The sequence below is a fragment of the Anabas testudineus genome, chromosome 14 (assembly GCF_900324465.2).
Source record: "Anabas testudineus chromosome 14, fAnaTes1.2, whole genome shotgun sequence".
NCBI classification, from domain to species: domain Eukaryota; kingdom Metazoa; phylum Chordata; class Actinopteri; order Anabantiformes; family Anabantidae; genus Anabas; species Anabas testudineus.
In genome coordinates this window covers 4,569,506-4,593,827 of record NC_046623.1, presented here as the reverse complement: position 1 = coordinate 4,593,827, position 24,322 = coordinate 4,569,506, and the positions used below count along the sequence as shown (strand labels likewise).

Genomic DNA, 24,322 nt, shown 5'->3' with positions numbered 1-24,322 from the left:
CAAATCATGATGTTTCCTCCACCATCCTTTAGGATTTGCATGATATTTTCATGATATGCAGTGCCATTCTTGAACCAGATGTAGTGATGTATGGTCTTTCCAAATTGTTCAATATAGTTTCATCAGTCCAGAAAACATTTGCCAATACCACTATGGTCAGTGTGCTCTTGCAAATTTCAGGCGTACAGCAATGTTCTTTTTAGTAGACTCATGAACATGTGTTAGCCAGTTGCTTTCAAATCTTTAGCTATCACTCCAGGTCTTGGGCTCATTTTGACTGGCCACCCAATTCTTGGTAGAGTAGCTACAGTCCAAGTGTCTCCATTTGTAGATTGTAGGCTGGTGAATGGTTTTGATATCACTTTGTAACCCTTTCCAGGTTTATGTAAATCAACAATTCTTGAGGTCATTATTAAAGGGTTCACATACTTTTTAGACTATCACTATGAGGCTTTTATGGTTGATGGAAAACCATCACTGCTCAATATTAGGCCGAATCTGCACTGAAACACATTTGGTTAACGTGTCACTCTGGTAACCTTGTTTTCCTAATTCAAGAGCTGAAACATAGAATCATAGTATGTCACACAGAGATACTGTCTGTAAATTCTCAGTCACTGAAACACACATCAGAGCCTATAGACAAAAATAAGTGCTTTTTGAGTGCATAATAATATAATAGTTTTAGATAATACAATCATCTACTGGGATGGGACGTCTGGCAAAGATATCTTATATATTTTCTATACTGAAAAACAACTAATCCACATCAGAGGATACTTTACTTTATTGAACTGACCTGCCATTAGTGTGGTGAAAGTAATTGTAGCGCTTCTGTGTTCACGACGCTCCACAGGTAACTCCCATGGTGTACGGTGCGGCCTTGCCTCCACTTTGACTGTGTACTGCAGGCTGGGCAGGAGGTTATTGAGGCACAGCGAGTAGCAGCCAGCCTTTACCAGCTCACACTCCTCATCATTCAAGGACACAATGTGCACATAGTTACTGTTGCTGGGCAGCCAGGTCAGGTTGGCAGAGGTGGCAGAGATCCTATCCACACGCAGCTGAGTGGGTGCTACACAAACGTCCCGACCGACCAGCATGCTGCAGCGCAGTTGGTCTGAATGACCCTTCTCTGTCAGGCTTTGCACTGACACGCGGTAGGCTTTGAGGTTTATGTCTAGCCGCTCCAACACCGCTTTGGTCTGGGCACCAAAGGGCACGTTGAGCCGCAGCTCTTGGTCCACATACACATTATAGCTCCACACGTTGCCCCACCCAGCCGGCACCAGCGGAGGGTCCCAGCCGATGATGATGCTCTTGGCAAGCTGCTTGATGAGAGTGAGCTTACGTGGGTAAGGCACTATGTCCACTCCCACTTCCTCCAAATCCAAGTCCAGGCCGTTGGTGAGGGGGGCTGGGACAGCCAAGGCCGAATCTGAGGGAGCTGAGGCAGGACTAGAGGTAGCAGGGGCCTCTGTCCTTTCTGAGGAGCCCATGTGAAGGTGATGCTGGTGGCTGGCACTATGCAGGCTGCTGTCTAGCAGGGAGTTATGGGACACATCCCCTGTCTCTGGATGGTGAGAACTCATAACATCGTCATCCGATACGCGTTCCACAAAATTAGAGGGGACCAGCCCTCTGCGTCCGTCCATCAGCTCACCTGAAAGGAGCCAAATTAAAATACTGAACACTGTAGATTCTATAAAAAGAAACATGAAAAAAAAAAAAAAATACAAAAAAACAAACAAACTCCAGACTCACCTTCATAAAAGCCATCATCATCCATGTCTCCATACACATAGATGTATTCTCCAGCAGTGAGGGGTAGCTCCACTTCAGGGTTGTCATTGGGGCCATCATATGGATTATAGCTGGTGAAAATAAATTTGCCTGGAAGTTACTTCCATAAACCAACAAAGTGTTGAAAATGTAGTGAGCTGATTTCAGTCCTAGTATAGTTACCTATATCGTGCAATGAAAACCTGGAGCTTTGCTGCTCCTCTGCTGGAAGTGTAAGGTGCGGGAGCCACGTCAATGTCCAGCTCCTCTACTTCACTGGCAGTGTCCACCTTAGAACACCATGAACAGAGAGTAGATCATCATAACATAAAGCTGCTTGCATTAATGTCAAGAGTGGGAAATACTGGTACATCTGGAATGGTGTTTCAATAGAAAGTACAACTGAATGTCTAAGCATCACACTATTGACAGAACATAACCAAATTACACTTGACTGCCAGTTTATTAGTTACACTTAAACAAAATAATAACCTCCATTCATCAAGGTGATCATGTTCAGTTATTGTTGAACTCAACTTAAAAATAATATTGGAGGCAGTTTTAAAAATATTTTGTCCAGAAGGGAAGCATACATTTTATGTATCTTAATCTCCCTATCACAAAGCACTAGTACTATTAAATCTGATGTTAGATGAGTGTACATTCTACAGAGATGAACTCTATGACTGTGCCATGGCTGGAGATGACTGTAAAGCAAATCACTGTTGACTGTAAATGACGTTTTACTTGACGTGATGTTTTTTATTTCACCAAAACAGGTGGAAATGAAACTTGATTTTACACAGTATTACACATTTCTGGATGAATCTATTTACTGTAAACCCAGAGCTAGTTATTAGTCATCATAAATGCCTATTCATATGAAATTAACTATTCACTATTTCCTGTATATGATTATTAACAGAATAATTTATATCTCATACTTATCTCATTTCTATTCATGCTGACTATACACAATGCAATAAGAGAGGTTGTATATTTATAACTCTCTGGGAAAATCTTATCAAGGATAATCACTTACAACTACTACTGTATAACCTTCATAATCCACAGCGACTAGTGAATTACTTCACTAAATGTGAGCTTTATTAGACGTTAGGCGGACGAGTGACTAGATGAAAAACCCACCAATCTGTCTGCAGTGAAAAACCAGATACCAACACTTTGGAAACATGGCACAACAAAAATACTAAATCATGGCTGCAGATCCAACTAATTTCTCTTACATATTAGCAGAAGGAGCTCTAGAATAGTCAGCAACAGCCTGTAGTCATACAAAATGACAGGAGGGCTGTTTAATCCATTAAATCCACGCAAGCAATGTACACGTGCACGTCCACCTTGGTAATCTTGATGAATGAGCTGCCTGTCTACGCAGAGACAAAGAAATTCACAGAAGCTGTGAGCAGGAGTTTGGCATAATGGCATAACCTGGATGAATATCAAGAGGCCAATACAGCATTGTTATAAACCTACAACCTGGGCTTGAATCTAACACTCACCAACTCATGGGTAAAAAGCAGCCAAATAAGCCAGCAGTTATTAAAAGGTTCTGGCTCACCAACTGATTTATTCATGTGTATCCAATTTAATAAAATGTGACATAAAGTAGTTTAGATAACTGCAGCATATAACAATCACAGTATTGTGTCGTAGACATTACTTATGCATTGGAGTAACATAAATATATAATCTATAATCTTAGTCGTTGATAAGATTTGATTAAATTTGATTCAAATGTAAAAGGATGATGAGTTTTTATGATGAAATTCCTAACCTCGTGTGTTGGGCTTGATTTGTGCGGACTGAGGTGGGTGTCAGACTTTGGAGTGAGGTGTGTGGTCTCTGACTTGCTGGAGGAAGATGCTGACTTGCTGACACTGATGGTGGGTAGCTCTCGATGCTTGGTGACAGGCGAGCGCTCCACCCTGGACAGACCTGCGGCGTGTGGGGTGGCTCCCATTCGCAGCGCTGCAGCCACATCTAGCAGGAGAGAGAGAGAGGAAGAGGATAATACATAAGCCGTGACTTTACTAGACACCTCCAGCCCTCTCACTGGTTAACCTGGTTGAACCTGTGAGCAGCTAGGGGGATGTGGTCACTGGTTGACATGCAGGAGGCTCAAGGTTGAACCTGGCTGATTAAATGGCGGAGGAAATATCCTGTCTCCATCTGTCTGAGGTCAGAGGTCACACTACCTCGTGCAACGTGTCACACCAGTGCTGCTAAGGGGCTTAACTGGTTTTATGGTCGACAGACATTTCTCTGACCCTCATATGATGGCGAGAATTACAGGCAAGCTCTGTTACTGAGTTGGACTGTGATGGTGGTGGTGAAATGATGGGTTAGAACATGCTGTGCTTTTTGACTGTGCCCAACACATATTATGACTAATAGAGACACAGCGAGCACCGAGCGGATCATTACCCTCAGGGCAGGAGAGAGTGTCTCCTCCCTCGAGACTCCAGAAGGCTATTTCACCCAGAGACACCATGTCCCAAGAGCCATCAGTGCAGTCTATAACACATGAACAGCGTAGGAAAAAAAAGGTTGGATACATTTCTGGGTTACATAAAGTAAGACACTGATGTTACGATGAAGCAGCTGGGGATGAGATTGCACTATAATAGATATTCTAAAAGTTGTTTTTCATTCATAGCCTTGTTAGAAGATACTTAGGTGTAACACACACACACACACACACACACACACACACACACACACACACACACACACACACACACACACACACACACACACACACACACACACACACACACACACAACCAAAATCGGTGTGAAGATCATTTTAGGCATAATTTTATGTGCCCTTGGTGTTTAAAGGAAACTAAAAAGCTAATCACAAAAAAAAGGGTTACAAAAATATGCTAAAACCTGAGAGGATGAGACAGGATTTGGATGTTTTTGAAGACATTTTGTCTAAGAGTGGACTAATAGCGTTGAACTGGACTATTTGATTTCTGAAGCCATGTTTTGTATCAGGACTCTTAATGACGAGTGCTGGTAACATTACTCATAGTGACTCTGTAAGTTTATTGCTTTGTAAATTATTGAGTCATAAACTAGGTACAGCTATTACATCAAAGAAATACACTTGACAAAACTGATATTATATTGTAACACAATCCAAATCTTCTGTTCCTTTAATCTCGTTTCATCTGTTTATTAAATTATAGCAATGATAAAACACTAAGAATCATAAGAAGTGCTGCTAACTGCAGGTTTATCGCTGCCTAAAATATGGCTGTTTTTGTTGGTGTATGCATGTCCCCGGTGGTTTAGCTCACCTCGTTCAGCAGTCAGGCCTACCCCATTAGTCAAAACAGAGAGGCTGGGATTATTGAGAAGGCTAGAGCTGGACAGGTCCACCTTTGAGGCCTGCAGTCGAAACTTCTCCAACTCTTGGGACAGTAATCCAAACTGTTCACTCTGGCTACGACATTTCTCCTCCAGATCTCGCACCTTTGACTTCACGTAAAACACGCGAAGAACAGGTATACAGGAAAAAAGGTTTTACAGTGCAGTACAAAGTAAACGGGAAAAATCCATAAAACTACATTATTAAGCATCAATTTGAGATAATCAGTACATAAGAGCTATAATTTACAATTGCTCTGAGCATATCTAAATTCATTGTGCATTTGTATTATTTAGTTATGTAGGTAGATATTTTCTTCCATGTAATACATCAGCCAGATTAATTAAAAGTAACACAGTACTTGCTAGAGTCATGCAGCAACCTTTTATGTCTATACATCCATTATCCTTGTAACAAGAACTGATATTTTGTCTTATAATTGATACATGTAAACACACATGCACACAACATTTGAGCCTACACAGATGTTATTATTATAGTTGGTAGAAATAGAACAAATAGAACAACACAAGCTGGCAAACATTAGGCATAAAGTCAGGGTTGGTTTCTGCAAGACAGGCAATATAAACTGTCACTGAAACAAATGTTAAGGCTGCAAACACAAAGGACAAGGACCAGTGGGAAAAAACGGGAGGGAAACGAAGGTGAGCAGCTTTCTGATCAGAGGTGAAACAAGAATAAAAACCAGAGTAAGAGGGGTAGCATAGCTTATGAGAAGTTATAATGCTGTGCTTCTGTCTTACACTGCATTCACATTACCACAGCCACTTGACAGCAGGCTTGTTTGCCAGAAGACTACAGAGGTTTGTCTTAGCCCCACTGAGTTTCTATATGTGGCAGATTTCACTTCCGGTTGTGGTGGGAGCTTCCTGGCAGGCTGATCTGACAAAAAGCTTCTGCATGAAACTGTCTGAACAACATTTCCTGTTAGCTCTCACCTACGCAAAGCCCAGTCTGCAGTCACTTGTCGTCTAGCTACAGTACATAAGCTGAAGCATTAATGAGTACTAAACACTAAAATCACTTGGAAACCTATATACTCATTCACAAACAGCAATTCAACTCAGTGATGTGTTGGGTAAACACAATGTGAAATTCTACCTCAGCATAATAAGATCAAATAACAATCCAGTGTGATAAGTGTTCCCAATGCAGGTGGGAGCAATGACTGTGCCACGGATACACTGTTATCTGGCCTCATGTGAATGACCTGATTTACACACAATTTGGTAACCTACAAAAATGCATCAGCATTAAATGAGGCCTCTATGGCCACATAAAGCATTTGTTTAAGATAAGTTTAGAGAAATTAATGACTCCCACATCCAATTTAGGTGTATGTCCTGTACAAAACACACATGTAGTGTAGAGTTTAAATAAAAGCAACTGGGGTTTGGTGGTTCTACTGTATGCACAGGTGCTAGCTAAGGATTTGTGGCAGGAAGATATTATTTAGCTCAGGAAGTCAAGCCATCTAAAGGTTAACAGTACCTGCATGCAGTCCAGTGTACTCTGGTTAGCAAAGAAATATCACAAAGGGGAAAAAAAACATGCTTGTGAAACAATTAATCTGGGAAAACGAAAATATTATAAAGTAGAAACACAGCAGTCTAAGTCCAGATCAGCAACAAAATCCCTTCACGGGCAAGTATCACTAGAATGTCTCTTAGCCCTCAGCAGCCAATGTCTGCTTTTTAAAGGACTAGTCAACAACATCAGGCTCTCAGGATGGAAAGAGACTTTCTCCTGTGATGCTCTGGGTTTAAATAGAGAGGAAGAAAGTGATAGAAACGAAGCAAGAGGAAGGGAAAAAAAAGCTTGCTTTTTTTTTTTTAAATGGAGCAACTATACTCTACCAGCTCTCTCCGCAACACAAGCTGAGTCAACTCCTAAAATAAAATACACACTTCATTTAGGAACAAAGAAAACGCACAGTGTGGAAGTAAGGAGCACAGGCAGCAAACATACATGTATGCAATCACCAACTGTGCATAATGACGATTTTGCATTTGTTCTGTAATCTTTTTTCGTGATCTTCGCTTCTCATTACTCAAAATCGGCAGCCATTCAGACAGATGGGGACTTCAACTGTCAAGAGTGATTTTTTAAATTCAAAGTGTGTTCCACTCACACTGAGAGCAAACGTAAAACGTCACAAGGCAGCAGAGAAGCCATCTGTTCAAACGGTTTTCCAGGCCTGTGAGTGTGACAAAAATACAAGTATTTTCTGCAACTGCTTCTCTGCCAGGTGTTTAGATAAGAATAAAGAGCCCAGTGAAGTGTACGTCCATGCTGCTTCAGTGGTACTGAGATGGGCTTTGTCTACTAAGAACAGGGAATGGATTAAATATATATATACTCATTTTGCTCAGCTTGACACATTCAATAAAGATTGTGATCTTTATCCTGTCATGCAGAAATAAGGTAATGCATGAAAGAAATACTGAGGAAGTCTGAAAAAGACTCCTCCTTTCTCTATAGTGAGTTTCACTCTTTTGTGAAACTTTAACTCTGACGGCATTGATTTTTATTTTGCTAAGTCTCCCTATATTACTGGAAACATCTCAGGACTCCACTGTATGGTAATAAACGTTCAGGGGGATATAAAAAAAAAAACAAACATTTGTTTTACTTAATTTGGTGCACCTCAAACTCACCTCCAACATCTGAACCACTCCTTCATGCTCCCTCTTGGCGAATAACTGAGCCTGATGATTAAAGAGACATTAAAGTCAGTGTAATGTTAATTATTTGATCGTAAAATTCAAATTCACAGCATGGCAAGCGCTGCTGACATAACTCAGGGCTTTACTGGTGCTCAGAGGTTGCCTCCTGCTGGACGGGGCACCCCATTTCCCACTAACACACTGAAATTCATTAATTCATGTTTAACGGTTTTGTATGTATATAAGGCTTTTTTTTTGTTACCCGCTGTAACCGCTTGATTTCATCCTGTTTGAACTTAAGGATAGCCAGTGCCTGCTCATGTTCCAATTCCAGCTGCTGCCTTCGCTCGGCGACCTCTCGCATATGCTGTTCAGACCAAAACAATAATCAGGATCCAGATAGTTCAGTGTGATAAGGTGTGAAACTGTGAAGAATTCACAGATTATTGGGCCATAGGTGTACCTTTAGGACCTGCTCTAGGTTCTCCAGTTTGGCACGGAGTCTCTGGTTCTCCTCGAGAACTGAATTGTGTTGAGCGGTCACTTCAGAGAGACCTTCCCTCAGCTCCTCATTCTCAGCCCGAGTCTTGAGAAACAACAGCTAGTTAACAAACTGGATCATTTCAAGTTTTTGTTTTTCGTTCTACACTACATTATACTGAGAAACTGTTTATAATAACATTAGTTATAGGTCAATTTATGGTGCTAAATGTTACATATTACTCTGTTACATATTATATATACACAGCTCTGTTATAAAAATAGGAAGGAGCCTAATAGGGCAAGGAGACACTGACCTGGTCGAGCAGCTGTGCCTTCCTCCTGAGGAGATCTGCCTCCTCCTTCAGTTGCTCATTTTTGCCTCGCTCATCCTCAAGCTGGCTCTCCTGTTACGAAACCACAAGATGAAATCCATATCTCCCACATAATCATAATGTCCACTAGAGTAATGCTTAAACCAGACTGGAGGGCTGCCAGAGCATGAGAGAAGGAAATACTGGAGTATGAAGATTGCTTACCAAATCCAGACATCTTTTCTGTCGCTTCTTTACTTCATGCTCAAGGTTTTCACATTCTTTTCTCTTCTTGCTCAACTCACTTTCCTGAACAAACAATGAGAACAAAGCAAAGATGGTTATACTAAATCCTTATTCAGAAATCTGAAAGTGGCTCTGAAACCAGATCTAGATCATTACATCATCATTAGGAGCAGGATATACTGCATAAGAGCCAAACCGTGTAAACACAGTGAAATATGATGACAAACAATTTGCATTTAAATCACATTGGCTGCAGTAAGCATATTGACCTCTGACCTCTCAGCAGTGCGGTATTACAAAGTTTAGCCTCCTTTAATTATTCTAAATGCAGTTTACATACAGGACTAGCATAGGATATTAGAATGACCACAGGACCTCAATCAAGTATTACCACTGTGACTGTGTAAGGGGGAAGCTACACAGCAGACAGGCTAATTGCAGACCACCAGCTGAAGGGACGGGATCCTGTCCTCTCACCAGAGATGAAGCAGCAAGATAATGATAATTAAACTGAAATCTGTCGTGTGATGGCTTTAATGTGCAGAAGTTACAGCTTTAAAGACCTGAATAATTTTTAGCAAGTGAGGATGTTGTTGTGTAGTCAAATAGTATGACTGTGAAGACCAAAGCATCATGTACAGTACTGTTGTACAGTACTGACTGGAACTTAAAAGTACTGTTCACACACTACATTCCCTGACCCCCTTCAAAGGACTTCTGCCTGATTCTTCTGACTGATATAATACAGCACATTGTATCAATTCTCTTACAACAAACCAAACAAAATCGATATCTAATATCTCAGATTTAAATGTTCCATCCTGACATTAAAAATCCATGGAGAGCAGATAGGGGCATTGTCTATTTAAGTCATGAGAGCCAGTTGTAGAATCAGAAAGCCAATGTGCTGCAGTACTCTTCTGTTTCCAATGGACAAGATCAAAATAATCCCAGAATTACATAACAAATCTGACTGTAGTTTTTCCTTCAGTGGCAGGCAGCTTAGTCACAGCACTAAAATTCAAGCTGCAGCACCACAGGAAAATGCAAAATGGATAGCAAAGTGTTATTCTTGCAATTTCGTAGAGTTGTCAAGACACTTATGAATGAATATTTGGCACAAAGGACTCATCTGATGATGATATTTATTAACCCTTTCCATTACAAAGCTTTATATTTCTCTGGCAAGGAAGGATTTATTGGCATATTACTTTCACAAGCTGTTTTATTCTCTTCCTCATCAAAGTAAATTGTCATAATACTGTAAATCTTAGTTTTACAAGTTCTCACCAGAAACTGTAGGCGCTGTTCCTCTATGTGTACCTCCTGATGGGAGGGGGTCGGGCTTAGGCCCGGTGGGGGCGTCACTCGCAGCCCCGGCTCCTCCTCCTCTCCGGGAGCTTTCTCACACCTGGATGGAGCTTCATCTAATACCACACACGGGGTCTCTCCTACAACCTGACAAGGACGGGAAGAATCAGTCAGAAGTCAGTGAGTAATCCAGAGGGAATCCCTGTAGCCTGCAACATGTCACATTAGCAAGAAGTCTTTCCTTTCTAATTAGGCTGCATGTAATGACTGAAGGAATTTTTCACAGCAGACCCCAAGTATTAACCAATTACTATCATACACTCATTTTTATAATATGAATTTCCTAACTAGGATCCAGGTAGGGGACAGGCTGACATTGGTTAAGGGTTAAGAGTCGGGAATCAGTATCTAATTTTAGAGCAAACCTACTTATGCTCAGAGCAGAACTGTGCTAGTGTCGCCAAGGCTGTGACCCAATAACAGGATCAGAGGCGCTATGCCATGTGCGGCAGTGGATCTCTACTTTCCTTCCTTTTTCACTGCTAACCACCAAAAGGTGTACTGAAATTACCCAAACCTAATTAATGGTTAATACCCATTAATTCATATAATAATTAAGTAACCCAACTATATGCAAAAAGATACAGTGTCACTTGAGGTACAATGGCCAAACAAACAGTTACAGTACATTTCTTTAATTCTATAAAAAAACAACTTTTGCATATGATGCCAAATGTTCATCTATGCAATTACAGAAACACTTAAAATGACTTCATCAACACCACGTTGGAGTAGACAAATGGTGGTCATACATTTGTGACTTGATTAGAAAAGAGTACTTTCCTCTGGCTGATGTGTGGGGCAATTGTTATTTTTAGAAACCGCGTGATTGTCCATAAAGGCAACCCGGCATTAACAAGAGAAAATGGTTTCTATGGACCTCTGAACACCAGTCCACATTTCAGATACTCCAATAGATAATTCGAAACTTTAAACTATATACCCTACCTAGAGAGAGAAATTAATTTCCCAGACTGCTTTAATTTTATTATCTGTATAACTTCCACTCACAGCATTAAAACCAGCAGATGTATTCTGGCTCTACACTGTTAAATTTCATTAGTCCAGTGGCTAACAGGTTGGGCTCCATATCAAACACATGCTAGCTGAAGCTTTGTTTCTAAGCATTATGTTCCTTTGTGGTGGGTACAAAGTACCTCAGTAACAGCGTTAACTGATTGATGCTTTTGCATTTAGCCCCAAATTGGTGGCATGTTTGTGAAGTTAAGCAAGACTATCACTGGTTTATCTTTTGGGTAGGAGACTAGATTGTGTTGATAGTAGTGGTGATGAAAGGCCAGCAGAAGGCACTAATTTTATTGGCTCCTGGACAACAACTGTGAACAGGGATGAGAGCTTGAAACACTGCTGATTTTTTCCTCCTGATTCCTTTTGATTATCAAAACTAATCAGATCCTGTCACATCCTTCAACTATAGATAGGCTGGATCATCTGAACATCCTAGCAAAATTCCTATCTGTCTTTTGGTCAGTCATGGCTAAAACTTGCGGTTCTTAATGAGCCTGTAGCACTTCATACTCATCCAGTGGACTGGCATCAGTGGGTAGTGTTAACTGCTACTTGCAGCCATGCAACTAAGTGCAGGCGACGTTAGTGGTGGCCAAGGTAGGATAACAATGTAAATCTGAATAACCATACTCCTTTTGATTCCTTCCATCAATACTTCTGCAGCTCTTCTCATTTTCTTCACTCCTTCCTTGCACTAGTAAGTATAGAATACCACAGCTCCACACCTTACACATCATACCATAGTGGCTATCTAATGATCAAACATACCAACAAAGAAAAAAATATCTTTGTGTTTAGCTTTTTTAGAGAGATTGAGATTTTTTCATGGAGCTATCTACATGGTGACTACATATTATGATCAGTGTGTCAGTGTTGCTAGTCCACAGCTCAAATGCCTGATAAGAGCAATCCTTTTTGTAAAGGGAATGTGAGAGCTCAAAATGATGAGTTTAAAGCAAATTCTGTATAATCAGGGGCTAGGCAACATGTGATATAATTCTGACATAGTTCTGACGAATGGGTACAGAGGGTGAACATTACATAATTCCTCATTTATACAGCGTTAGGAGGAATGAATGGACTGCCACACAGAGCATTAGAGCATTAGGGTATTGTGAATCATTTTAAAGGTATATGTGCCAACACAGTCACCCAACCTAACCAAACTTAATGTGACCTAACAATCTGTGCATGTTGTGAGAATTTACATTTTTGTGCAGTCAGTCTAAATTTACATGGAGAAAATATCAACCAAGCTGTTTGTTAGTGCACACCGCAAATTTCTAAGATTCTTATACATATCTTATATCTCAATAATAAAGACAGAAATCTAACTTTATTCTGCCAAAAGGTCAAAATCACTAGTTCCCATTTAATTGAACCAGTGAAGAAGGTAACACAAGTCAATTTTTATCCTAACTGAAGCCATATTAATTGAATGTTACATGAAATGACAGGGTGAGTTGTGCCAGAGGATGCTTAGAAATGCACATGTAAATATTTGTATAGAGATCCTAAGGAGGAATCAACCTTAGGAGTTAACTTATATAATGCATATAAAAACAGTCTTTACTTAAATAATGTAGTATATTAGAAAACATTCTAGTAAAATTGTATATTGATTCATTAATTTATTAATCAACAACAATCTAGTAATGTTGTCAAAGATGCTCTGGTTAGCATCAGTTTCTATATCGATACTGTCTACTAATACCAACAATGCAATTGATGAACACACACATATTGTGCAAACATTATATTGGAATGTTTTCTGTATTATACACACTAATATTTGTAATGCCAGTTCTGCTTGGTCAGCAGAAAAGATTTTTAAACACACCTCGTGAAGCCACTGAAGTTAATTTAAACAACGAGTTAGTTGTTTGGAGTGGCTACAGCGCAGAGTGGAAATGTGTTGACCCAGGATTACTTGATACTGCAATTAATATAGCTTCAATTTCAGCTCACTGCGTGATATTTACATTTAGACATTTACATTTACATTTAGTCATTTAGCAGACGCTTTTAACCCAAGCGACTTACAAGTGAAATATCTTACTATTAGTAGTAAGATATTTAAGCTTAATATTCTACAAAGTAATGCTAAATGAGAAGCAGGAATGCTAAAATCACTGGCATAAAAATGTGGTTAATTTAAGACTGGGTTATGATAGAAAGGACAGCAAGTCACACTATGACAACAAAGAAGACTAGTTCTCATTTAAGCTTTGAAAATACAAAGTTAAAGTCAAAGGGAGTCAAATGCTTCCTGTGTGGCTTTGTGAACTTGAAGTATTAAATGTGGATGTTGATTTCTCAGTTTCAGCAAAAAATACTGTTTAAAACACATAAACATCTTGATGAGTTATGCAGCTCTGTGTAAAGCCTGTTGTAATGTTTAGGCCACAGTAGGTCACTGTGTTTCTCTCAGATGAGGTCCCAGCTTAGAAGAAGTACACTGAGGTGCCATTGTGTACACTCCACCCTGATGTGGTCCATGTACACTACATGATCAAGTACACCCTGGGCCCATGCGTACTAAAGCAGGGTCAGATCCCATTCAGCAGGCCCTGAATGCCATAAGCACATTGGTGTAATCCCTGCAGACTACTGAAACGGGTAACTGGATCACTTCTTTTAAAAGCACCTTAATGGATTGGCCTGGCCGTTGATTTTCTTTTTAATACGGAGCATATCGATGTCCACCATCAAACACTCTATCCACCCTGTCACTAAGTTGGTCTTTCTAAATTCTACAAGCTTCAAAATATAACTGTTGCAAAACCTTATTTCTGGCAGGCTGTCCTTGACGAGGCCTCATGCATGTCCCATCTTTCTAATATGTAAGAAAGTGACAGTGGCATCACAGGCAAGGGTGGGATTTACCACAGGATTTAGTAAATATAAAAAAACTACAGCTATGAGACTATAGCTAAGAGTCATATTGTACTGCTAACATGGGACACGTAGCATACTAATAATCTTTGAGAATCAGCTGGTGACTATAATATCTAACACACTAGATGCAGCACCCGCTGCCTTGAGCCAATTCTCGCACACTTGTAATTCGTCATAATGCTGATTAGTTTCAGTGTCAAATCTCAACTTTGATTCCTGCACAGCTTTAGTCACACGTCCAAGAAGACACCTATGAGGTTAGCCAAGTGGAAGTCCACAGAACCAGTGAGACCTACATACAGAGACAACAGAACTTATAAGATGACCTACCCCTTCTGATCTGTGGGAATGTCAAGTCTTTCCTGGGCCTGCTAGTTATCCAGAGCAGGGCAAGATAGGCAGGTCTTCAGTGCGGCTGGAGTCTTACCTACCACCCAAAACCCTCTCACCGCTGCCACAGCAACAGAGAGCGGATTACTGGACTGTACCATTCTGTTGTTAGAGGGGATTAGAGTTCACACAACATGGCCCCTTTCTGGGTGTGCGTGTGTCACTGACAGTGCGTGTTTGCGTCCCTCAAACGACAGAGATTACCACAATCGGCATTCTCATCTGAGCTCCTCAGGCAGCGGAGAACTTGACAAAAAAATCCATAAATATGATGTATGACTTTAAAGCCACATAAACTGATATTTATGCGATTTAATTATAAAACTGACCTCTCAAGAGAATGTCAGGAAAATACATTTTCCCCTATTACAGATGCAAATAATTCTCCCACTGCAGCATGTAACAGATTCATATATTTCATGTGCATGTTCTGTTCAGTGATTTATATCTCTCTGTGCATCACTTGACTGGTGAAGAAATGTTTCTAAGATTTAAACACAGAGGGGATCAGTATTAAATGCAGAGAGGATCAGAGTGTGAGACTTTAGTATCTTTGATCAGGACCAAGTTCAAGACAGGGAATCATCTCATTATGGCTTGTGGCAGATTAGTATCGAGTCCAGCGACGAGCCATTATATAACACTGCAAAACAGCATCTGTGCCAACATAAACATAGACGAGCAACATTTTACATTACCAACAAACACAGAATGATAGATCTACTGTTGATAACAACACTATTAATGATCCTAAATGAAAATACATGATCTGGTCTTAATACATTTGAAATCATGTACTTAAGTTCAAGTACACTGAACTATAATCACAGCAGTTGTTCAGAAAGTCTGAAAGTTTTCGTGTAGCTATTCAGTGCCTTTGGTTACACATATGAATCATTTTATCTTTTATTTTACAATGGGGCCTTACAATAACTATTATGGTATTTGCTTAGTAAATGGTATTCTGATCTCATATGTGTAATTACAAAAGTTATGATCAGTTTTTTTAAGCTGATTTAGACCAATAGGGGTCAGCGTAGAGTTGTGCTGTGTTTGGCAGTGAGTTTACCTTCTCCACCACCTCCTCCTCTTCAGTTTCAGCACACTTCTCTGGGCCGTTGCGGTCAGGACTATGGTCGTGCTGCTGTCTGGATGATGTGACAGACAGCTGCCTCTGGAGCCGCAGCACCTCCCTCTGAGACTCCCTGAGAAGCTTCTCAATTTCCACTCTGCCAGATGGAACAGGGGAGCCCTATGCAGACATATGCATATATAAACACAACCATGCAGTAAAGATGTCACACCCTTATTATAGTTACTTTAACTAAGGTACTTTATTTAAGGTACAGAATGTCTTGCATGCCAAATTACTAAACCGGTACAAAGAATTATAATCTCATCTATTAGGACATAATCTTAATCGTTTATTTATGTAGCACAGAATCACGACAGAATCATCTCAAGGCACTTAAAGTCAGAACCCAGAGAGAACCCAAGAACATCTCCCTTGAGCAAGCATTGCGCAACAGTGGAGAGGAAAAACTCCCTTCAACCACACAGTGAGAGGGAACACCGTGTAATGAAAACAAAAAATGCAGTGAACTAATTCTGGGCCATGGAAAAATAAGCATTCTGATAAGTTCAATGTATTTTAATGTTTAAATTCATCTTGACTAAAGCACTTTACCCTCCCCTCTTGTCACCAGGGACAAATGGTGAAAATTCACATAGGTTAAATATTATAAATGATCTAGCAATGGCAATGCCTAGAACAAGAGATCACTCAACACAACAGATGTTCACATTCAGAAGAAGCTACTTTTAGATCCCCCCCCATCAGAACTTAAAAACAGGCACTTAGCAAGGCAGCCTATTTCTGCATTGTCATCTAGACATCAGCAATGATGCAGCCTTTGCAAGACAGGCTTAGGAGGGAGTTAGGATGAGCAGTACCCATGTTCTCCAGCAGGGAGCGAGCTTGTGGCATTGCAAGTCTGTACATAGTGATGAAAAAGTAACACAGTAGAGCAGAAACTTGGAAGACAATTGATCAGAGACAAATCAAGAGGAGAAGTAGTTTTAATTTAATTAGATTGAACCTTTTAGTGTTGGCTGAGTAAAGCCGTTACTGAGAAATTATATTTTGAGTACCTTAGTGGTGACCAGTCGTGCCTCAAGAGCTCTACACTCCTCTTGCAGGGCAGCAATCTCCTTGTCCTTAGACAGCATTGTATCAGCGTGCTGGGCTAGGTCACGAGCTCGCTGACGGGCAAATGCTCTCTTGTACTGTTCCACTGATCCAGGTCTCATCAGTGATGGAGAATTCACCTGTACAAGAGGAAGAAGAAAACATATAGTTCACTAGAAAGGATTTCAAAAGTGTTGAATACATTCTTACTGACAGTTTATGTTAAAACTGAGAGAATTAATAATAATGATAAAAAAATTATTTAACCCAAAGTTGGGAAGCACATTATTTTTTTGTTGTAAAAATTCTGAAAATGATTATATTATCTGGCCTCCAAACAGTAGTTTAGTAGAGCCCATGAAGCATATTTTACATCCTTCGTACACCCTTCATATTTTCACCAAAGGTACACTGGTCTGTCCTTTACTGAGCAGCAGGGGGTGGGGGGAACAGGTGCACACACCTTACACAACTGCCAGTGACTGTAGCTGCCTGGACAGAGATACAGTGCATAGTGTAACTTTTCATTAGAATACTCCAGTACTTTACACTAGATTAAATTTTATTATAATGTTAACGTTATATTTAAGTTTTTTTTCATTCTCAGGAATGTCTACTTCCCACCTAGTTTGTGGCATGTGGTAAAAGACTGTCAGATGACAAAAGTTGTGTTAAGCTGGGTGTCAATAGGGACAGCACTTGCATTTTCATTAAAAACATAAAAAACCGTGTGTATATTTAGTTTGTAGTATGTACATTTTTTTAATGAGCTCATAGACACAACAATGAAGCTTTAACTTATTTTACAGGGCTCCTAATCATCACACGCTCAACTATTTCTATTAGGTTTAATAGGAGACTGAATGGTGACAAATAACAGATCACTCCCAGCATTTATTTCAGAGTGAGGGCAAATGAGCCGTGACAACTTGAAGGGTATTTTATCCATGTGGTTTACCACTTTAAGGTTGGCTTCCTGTAGTTTTCGAGCTCTATCTTCCAGCCTCTTAGCAAGAACTGCCAGCTCTGTGTTCTTTCTCCTCAGCCGCCTGACCTTCTCCTCAGTCTCTGGGGCGCTGCTCTTCCGCTAAATACACAGGAAACAAACATCATTGTCAAAAAATGCCTGCAGCAAATACCAGCAAAGTAGAGGCAAACAAAAAGTCACATAATCCAGGAAGGGACATAAATGGTTTAAAGAGGGGATCTGTAACACAGTTACTAATTTTACTCCATATCATCTGTCTTAGTTAAAGCACCTACCTGAATCAATACACACTGTATATATATGTTTTAGTCAACATATCTGTGCACTTGGTCTACTTTCTAGGAAGCTTTCAGTCAGGAGTTTGTTATTTTTAGTCGTACCAGCAGGACATTCTCCTCCCTCAGTGTGGAGCAAGTCTTCTCCAGCTCATCGAGGGCTCGCAAGAGTTCAGAGTTCTGACGCACCAAAAATCCACTGTCAGTGCCATTCTGAAAATGTAAGCACAACAAAAACAGATGCTGAGTTTAGGGGCTTCTGCCAGGACGCACACAAATGTAAGCGTTGTGTTTAGTTTTAGAGAAAAATGGATCGATATTCATTTATGTAGAACGTCTTAAATCATGTTCCAGATACAGAAAAGCCTTTCTCTGCTCTCAGCCAATGTTTACAAAGAGCTAGCTAATGTAGGCTGACAGATGATAGTCTGCAGAAAAGGCTTTTCATTTGACCAAATTAATCAGTTTACCACTGGCACCAAACATCTATTATACTGCAGTAACTAAGCATAAGAGGAGGGAGAAGAGCAGAGACAAGGGTAAGAAAAAAATGAGAAAAAGTAGGTTGAAACCAAACTGTATTCATTCATTTTTGACTAATTTTTATTGTGTTATAGATTTCTGGTTATTGCCCTTAAATCTAATTTACTAATATTTACGTCATTTAGACACATGCCACACGTGTGGTAGCAGTTACAGCTTTGCTTTGCTCTTGAGTACCACTTACAGATTTACAGTATGTACTTTCTCAAATTCGTGCTTGTAAATTCTCTCAAGCTGTCTATTGGACAAGAACACCAATTAACTGTATTTTCAGGCCTCTTAATAAATGTGTGCTTGGGCTCAGGTCCAGGCTTTAAAAGTCCCTGTGGAGAACATTTAGTGAACTGTCCCAAAGTCACTTCAGCCATGTTTTAAATGTGTGCTACAGTTCAAACTTGTGAAAACAAATGGACATTCACCTTCCTTCATTTCTAATTTACTGATGCACTAATGATGATCTTACTGCTTGAGTTGCAACATCAGCCACACCAGGATTTAAGGATTTGGCTGTTCATTCCCTAGGGCAAAGGACTGTGATGATAGTTTGTTAGAAATAAAATAAAGACAAAAAGGAACCAAATATAGTAAATTAGTGTTTTTTCAGGCTTTGCTAAATGAAGTTTTATAGTGGTTGATATAGTGTAATAGTCTAGGGTTGTGCACTAATTAGCTTGTTATCTTGTGAGCTCTTAATGAAGAGACAGCTGAACAAAGCAGCCGTCAATGTGGCAGATAGTCAATGTGGTGATCAAGACTGTCATGAGTGTTTATCGTCCATGAGGTGGAAACCTCAGAATGTTCTTTATTTAAATGGAAAACACTAAGGGCACTGCGCCTTAGTGTTTCTGTGTCGGGATGCGCTTTACAGTCCCTTCTGCAGAGGGGAACCATTGACACTAGGACTGGCACACACATGAATGTAATGGCTGCATTGAGAGCAGATGGACAGACAGCGAGAACAGATAAGCTGGAGGTGAGGGGAGGGTTTGTAAAACCGAGCCATCACCTAGACCAGTTTTGGCAGCTTCCATATGATGAAAAAGCAGATACTGGAAAAGGTAATACTGCCTAGTGATACCTGTTAGGAAAAGCTAGACCAGTGTGAAACAGTCTGCATGTTCTTATCCACAGCTACAGCCACCCAAAGACACACGAAAAAAACTGTAGCTAAACTGTACTTTTCAAGCACACTATAAAAAAATCCTGTGACCACCATCTATGTTGTCTTGGTAACTGCGATCTGGTGGCTCCTCTGAGGGTTTTAAATGCTACCGTACCTGTTATTTAAGTCAACACTAATGACCTGCTGTTTACAAAACCAGCAGCTGAGGCTTTTGTGTGTTCATCTTCCAATTCCATTATGATGGTAACACTGAACATCCTGTCTGAATAGCTAGTTAGAGGGTCACAAACTCTTGCCAGAAACCCAATATGCTTTCAAGTTAAATCATCCAAACAAACAGACCATATTTTTATTTAAATGACTAGTATTTGACCTGGGGAGAAAATATATTTTAAAATTAATACATTAAAGCTGTAAAAGCAGTAGCATAAAAATAAAAACAAAAACAAATGTGCACCACCACATCTCTGCACAAACGTTCATATCAAAGTGGCTGAATTTTAAGATAGTCACTGGACAAAGTGAAGCTGTGAATGCAATGACTTAGTGATGACCAGACCTACTGCTGTTTCCCTATATACTGTATGGGCATGTTTTAGTAGATTCCCAATATTGTCTAAATGACACAGTAATGCCTGCAGTCAACGTAAAGATACAACAGGCAAATAAAGATGATTCACAGACAGCTTCAATACCAAAAGATCAGCAAACACCATCTTATTGTTAGTTTAGTTTACTGATGTTTCATCATTCTTAATGTTTAGTGTGAATCACCATTGGCTAGCAGAGCAGTGGAATCCATGACAGCTCTGAACAGAAAAGGAGAGTGGATCAGAAAACTGTAAGACTACTATCTCTAAATATAGAAATGACAAAATGAAACAAATTTCTCACACTATCTGTGTTACACAGAAGAAAAAGTACAACTAAAGATAAAAAGCAATTTTAATGAAGTACTCTCTCTCTAGAATGACCTCATGATGCAGCTCAGTTAAGGGTGGGGCCTCTGCTCACAAGTAGGACAACAGCAATGCTGGTAAGTGAGAGTGGCACAGCACATTCTGCTATATATTACAGTTTTAAGCATGGCTGATGCAAAAATGGCAGAAAGACGGAAGACACCTCACACATGTAACACCACCCAATGCTATTATGTGTGATGTTCACACTACAACTACAAAACTGCTGCAACCTGAATTAGTTGCTCTGATTTTCTGAGAAAACTATAATTAGGTCATCTGTTGCCCTTCCTAAACATTTAAATGCTTCCTACTGGCAAATATTGTGTAATGGCTTAAAGGCAGGTAGCTTCCTCTCTCAGATCAACCTTTGTGTCCTTGAGAGTTATTCTTTCATCAGTTAAAGGAGTCAGTCGGCCCCAGTGTCCCACTCTTCCTCTCAGGACGATGATTTTAAAGCACAATCAATCACCTCAGAGGACAGAGTGAACTCAGCCTCTGCCTGCCTCCATTCTAATTCTAATGATCTTGGAGTCAGTCCATATCTTGCAATTGTTCCCTGGGAGTCATACTGAAAAACACTGGAGGCTTTTCTTTAAGCATGAGGTCATGCCGGCTCTTTACAAACTGAAACCCACCCTGCTCCTGCTTCACTTGCTGCCACAGAAAAAAGCTGCAGGTGGTGAGGTGTCTGCTTAAGGCTGGCGTATTAGCATTCAGCCAGATCTCCTCTCTCACTGCAGCTCTGTTTTCACGTGGGCCTGGCTCAGTAAGCAAGGCAGATGTAAACTCAGTAGAAGCAGGGCAGGGGTCTCTACACAAACGTCTGTCAGGAGAGTCTGAGCCTTGGGCAGGACCGACTGGCCTAATGGAGCCATCTCCCTATGTTCTGCCTAAATCTATCTATCCATACTAATTGTGGATACAGGTAGAAAACTGAACGGGGAGTTAACTAATTTTGTGGTTTTCTGCATTAATTTGTCATAAAATGTGATCTGATCTTTATCTAAGTTAAGAGTATGTGTGTGTGTAACAAAAATGTGACTAAAATAATAACATAATAACATGTTTTTTCAGAACCATAAAAAAATGTCATAGTGTTAGTGGATAAAGTATGTAATTGGCTAATTATCCTGAAGTATCCTGTTTCCTCCACCATACTTAGGAGAATGTTTTCATGATGATATGCTATGCGCTGTATGTGCCAGAAATAGTGTTTTGTGTTCTTTACAAATAGTTTTGTCAGTCCACAAAACAAGTTGCCAATTCCGCTGTGGAGTGTCAATGTGCTCTTCGCAAACTTCAGGCATGCAGCAAAGTTCTTTTTAGTAAGCAGCAACTTCCTTCATGGTGTCCTGCAATAGACACCCTGCTCATTCAAGGTTTTACATATTGTAGACTCATGAACCCAGATTTTAGCCACAGTCCCAGAGTGTCTCCATTTGAACATTTTTTTTGTCTAAATCACTTTGTAGCCAACTAACTAAAATGTAAGGATATTCTCATGCAACTCCTACAATAAACAATACAGGTTGTTAAATTTGTAAAAGTCTGAGTCTGCCCACAGGAGATCAAACTCTACCCCCACTTGACTTTAACAGTCTGACAGCACAGCAGAATCAACCTGAACAAAAACAGAGTCACTTTAATTAAACAAAATGTTCACAGACAAGCAAAACAACCCGAGCTCAATACTAATAAGAAAAAAAAATGTAGCATTAAACAGAAACTACAAGTGAGTGTCTCCAAATGATCTGACTGCATTACTTTTGTAGCTCTTAAAAAGCTGACACTGACAAGTCTGAGCATTGCTAAGAGAGCACACTGAAGTTCCTTGATTATCTGGGTCATTTGCAGTTTTATATGCCACTGAGGGCCTGAATAAAAATGCCTTAGGGGTTTTCTGGAATTCAATTCATCTTTTTGGGCATCTTATTGGCAGCCCTGTAGAGTAGAAAGAGAAGTACCAAAGACACAGTACAACTATGGATAGATTAAAATAAAAATAGAAAGAAACAGAAGATATATTGTATGAAAGATCAAGGTATTGTTTGTGTCCATAATTGCTCTATTCATGCAATAAAAATCCTCACTTGGAAGGAGTAAGAATACACAGAATTAAGTAAGTAAGACGCTTTTATCTAACCTCAGACTCAAGTGCTTGTTTTGTTAGAGCAGCAGTAAATTAAACTTCACTATATTTAACATTTAAGCCACCCCCACATTTAATTCTCATTCAACATCTGTTTTTACTGTCTTTTTATGCTATTCACCAAACGCTTTTAAAATAAACATTGAAGACTTTTAATTATATTTGGAAAAACATCACATCACGTCACACCTCTTTGGAAGACAAAAGAATTACACAAAATGCAAATTTTGTTGAGAAATACATTTCTGAGAAATAAATATAAGACCACTACAAAACACTAAGGGACTTTAGTTGCCTATTAAAAGAGAATTAAATAGCTCATTAAATGTTCATGGGCTTATGCTTACATATTCATAAGGTCACACAACCAGATTATCCTTTTGTCTGGGATCCACAGCCAGCTTTTGTACGGCGTATGGAAATGTCTACAGTCTGGTTTCACAGAAGCACCGACATCAGCATTTTTAGTTGACAGCCAGAAATCCCCCACTGTAAGCCTCTAAAGAGGCTGCAAGACAAATAACACACACTTTGCTATTGTTAAGTCTTTTGTTATTCAGGATAACTGTAGATGCAATACAAAAGAACGTGCCACTGATGTACAACATTATTAATTTAGCAAGTTCATGTGTTACAGCAGAAACCATGCAGTCATAGGGTCTACTGTTTAAGCAATACATCAGTACACAACATTAATTACACCAACTGTGGACTGTCTGACTTTGCCAGTGTTCTTCTAAGATATTCACATAAATAGCACAAAGCTTAGTGATGGAGGAACACACAGCAGTAGCTCAGGGAACAAAGGTTATGCTGCATGCTGAGTTCATAAAGAAAGTCCCACTAATAGAAAAATCTTTTTATTGCATTGCATCTCAGCTCTTTATGCCGCTTCTTTCAGAAAGTGATGTATCCTTCCGTCTCTCAAATAAGAGTCTACATTTATACTACTTTTACCCACTGCAGATTCAGTTTTTATAAAACCAATCTACAGTCTACAAATGAATAAAACTGAGTTCTATTTAGCAGTGTCGCTCAGTGGATTGGCATGAAGGAGGCGGTCTGCTGAATCTGGAAATGTGCCTTAATTAATCCTTGTCTATTGCCAGCAGTAATGGAAGAGGTAAAGCCTCCTCCCAGAGACCCAACTCGCAAACTCCGCATGGCTGGAGAAATGACTCCAGAGCACAGTTTAAATCACCAGCAGAGGTGAGAAACAGAGAACGGTGAAGTGTTACGATTTAAAGCCAAATCAATGACACTCCATCTCTGCCTCCTACAGCATCAGAGGTCCTCTAATGACATTTCCTGAAGTCTTCTGCTGTCATCAAAAGACAACCTCAAAAGACATGAAAAAGTTAAACAATCTGTTTTGATCTCTTCCACAATAACCCATCTCTTGTGGTTTAACACTTCACTTTCCTTGTCTATGTGCTGTCCTAATTGCTTAATTCATTATTCAGAGGAACGAAAACTAGGCTATAGCCATGATTTCAT

The 24,322-nt window shown here is 39.8% G+C and overlaps 1 protein-coding gene across 1 annotated transcript in view; it reads right to left on the bottom strand.

Annotated features, from left to right (window-relative positions):
* Nucleotides 1-24,322, bottom strand: part of LOC113170751 (peripheral-type benzodiazepine receptor-associated protein 1) — a 51,090-nt gene that overhangs the window by 15,413 nt on the left and 11,355 nt on the right. Inside the window, exons 3-19 of the mRNA XM_026372987.1 lie at nt 18,154-18,261; nt 17,744-17,872; nt 16,749-16,925; nt 15,667-15,849; nt 10,200-10,367; nt 8,889-8,972; nt 8,667-8,756; nt 8,333-8,455; nt 8,132-8,236; nt 7,861-7,911; nt 7,060-7,092; nt 5,112-5,292; nt 4,231-4,320; nt 3,581-3,786; nt 1,966-2,072; nt 1,765-1,874; nt 800-1,663 (exon numbers count right to left, since the gene is read on the bottom strand). Coding sequence (XP_026228772.1) covers nt 800-1,663; nt 1,765-1,874; nt 1,966-2,072; nt 3,581-3,786; nt 4,231-4,320; nt 5,112-5,292; nt 7,060-7,092; nt 7,861-7,911; nt 8,132-8,236; nt 8,333-8,455; nt 8,667-8,756; nt 8,889-8,972; nt 10,200-10,367; nt 15,667-15,849; nt 16,749-16,925; nt 17,744-17,872; nt 18,154-18,261 — 2,809 coding nt within the window. The remainder of the gene's footprint in view (nt 1-799; nt 1,664-1,764; nt 1,875-1,965; nt 2,073-3,580; nt 3,787-4,230; nt 4,321-5,111; nt 5,293-7,059; nt 7,093-7,860; nt 7,912-8,131; nt 8,237-8,332; nt 8,456-8,666; nt 8,757-8,888; nt 8,973-10,199; nt 10,368-15,666; nt 15,850-16,748; nt 16,926-17,743; nt 17,873-18,153; nt 18,262-24,322) is intronic.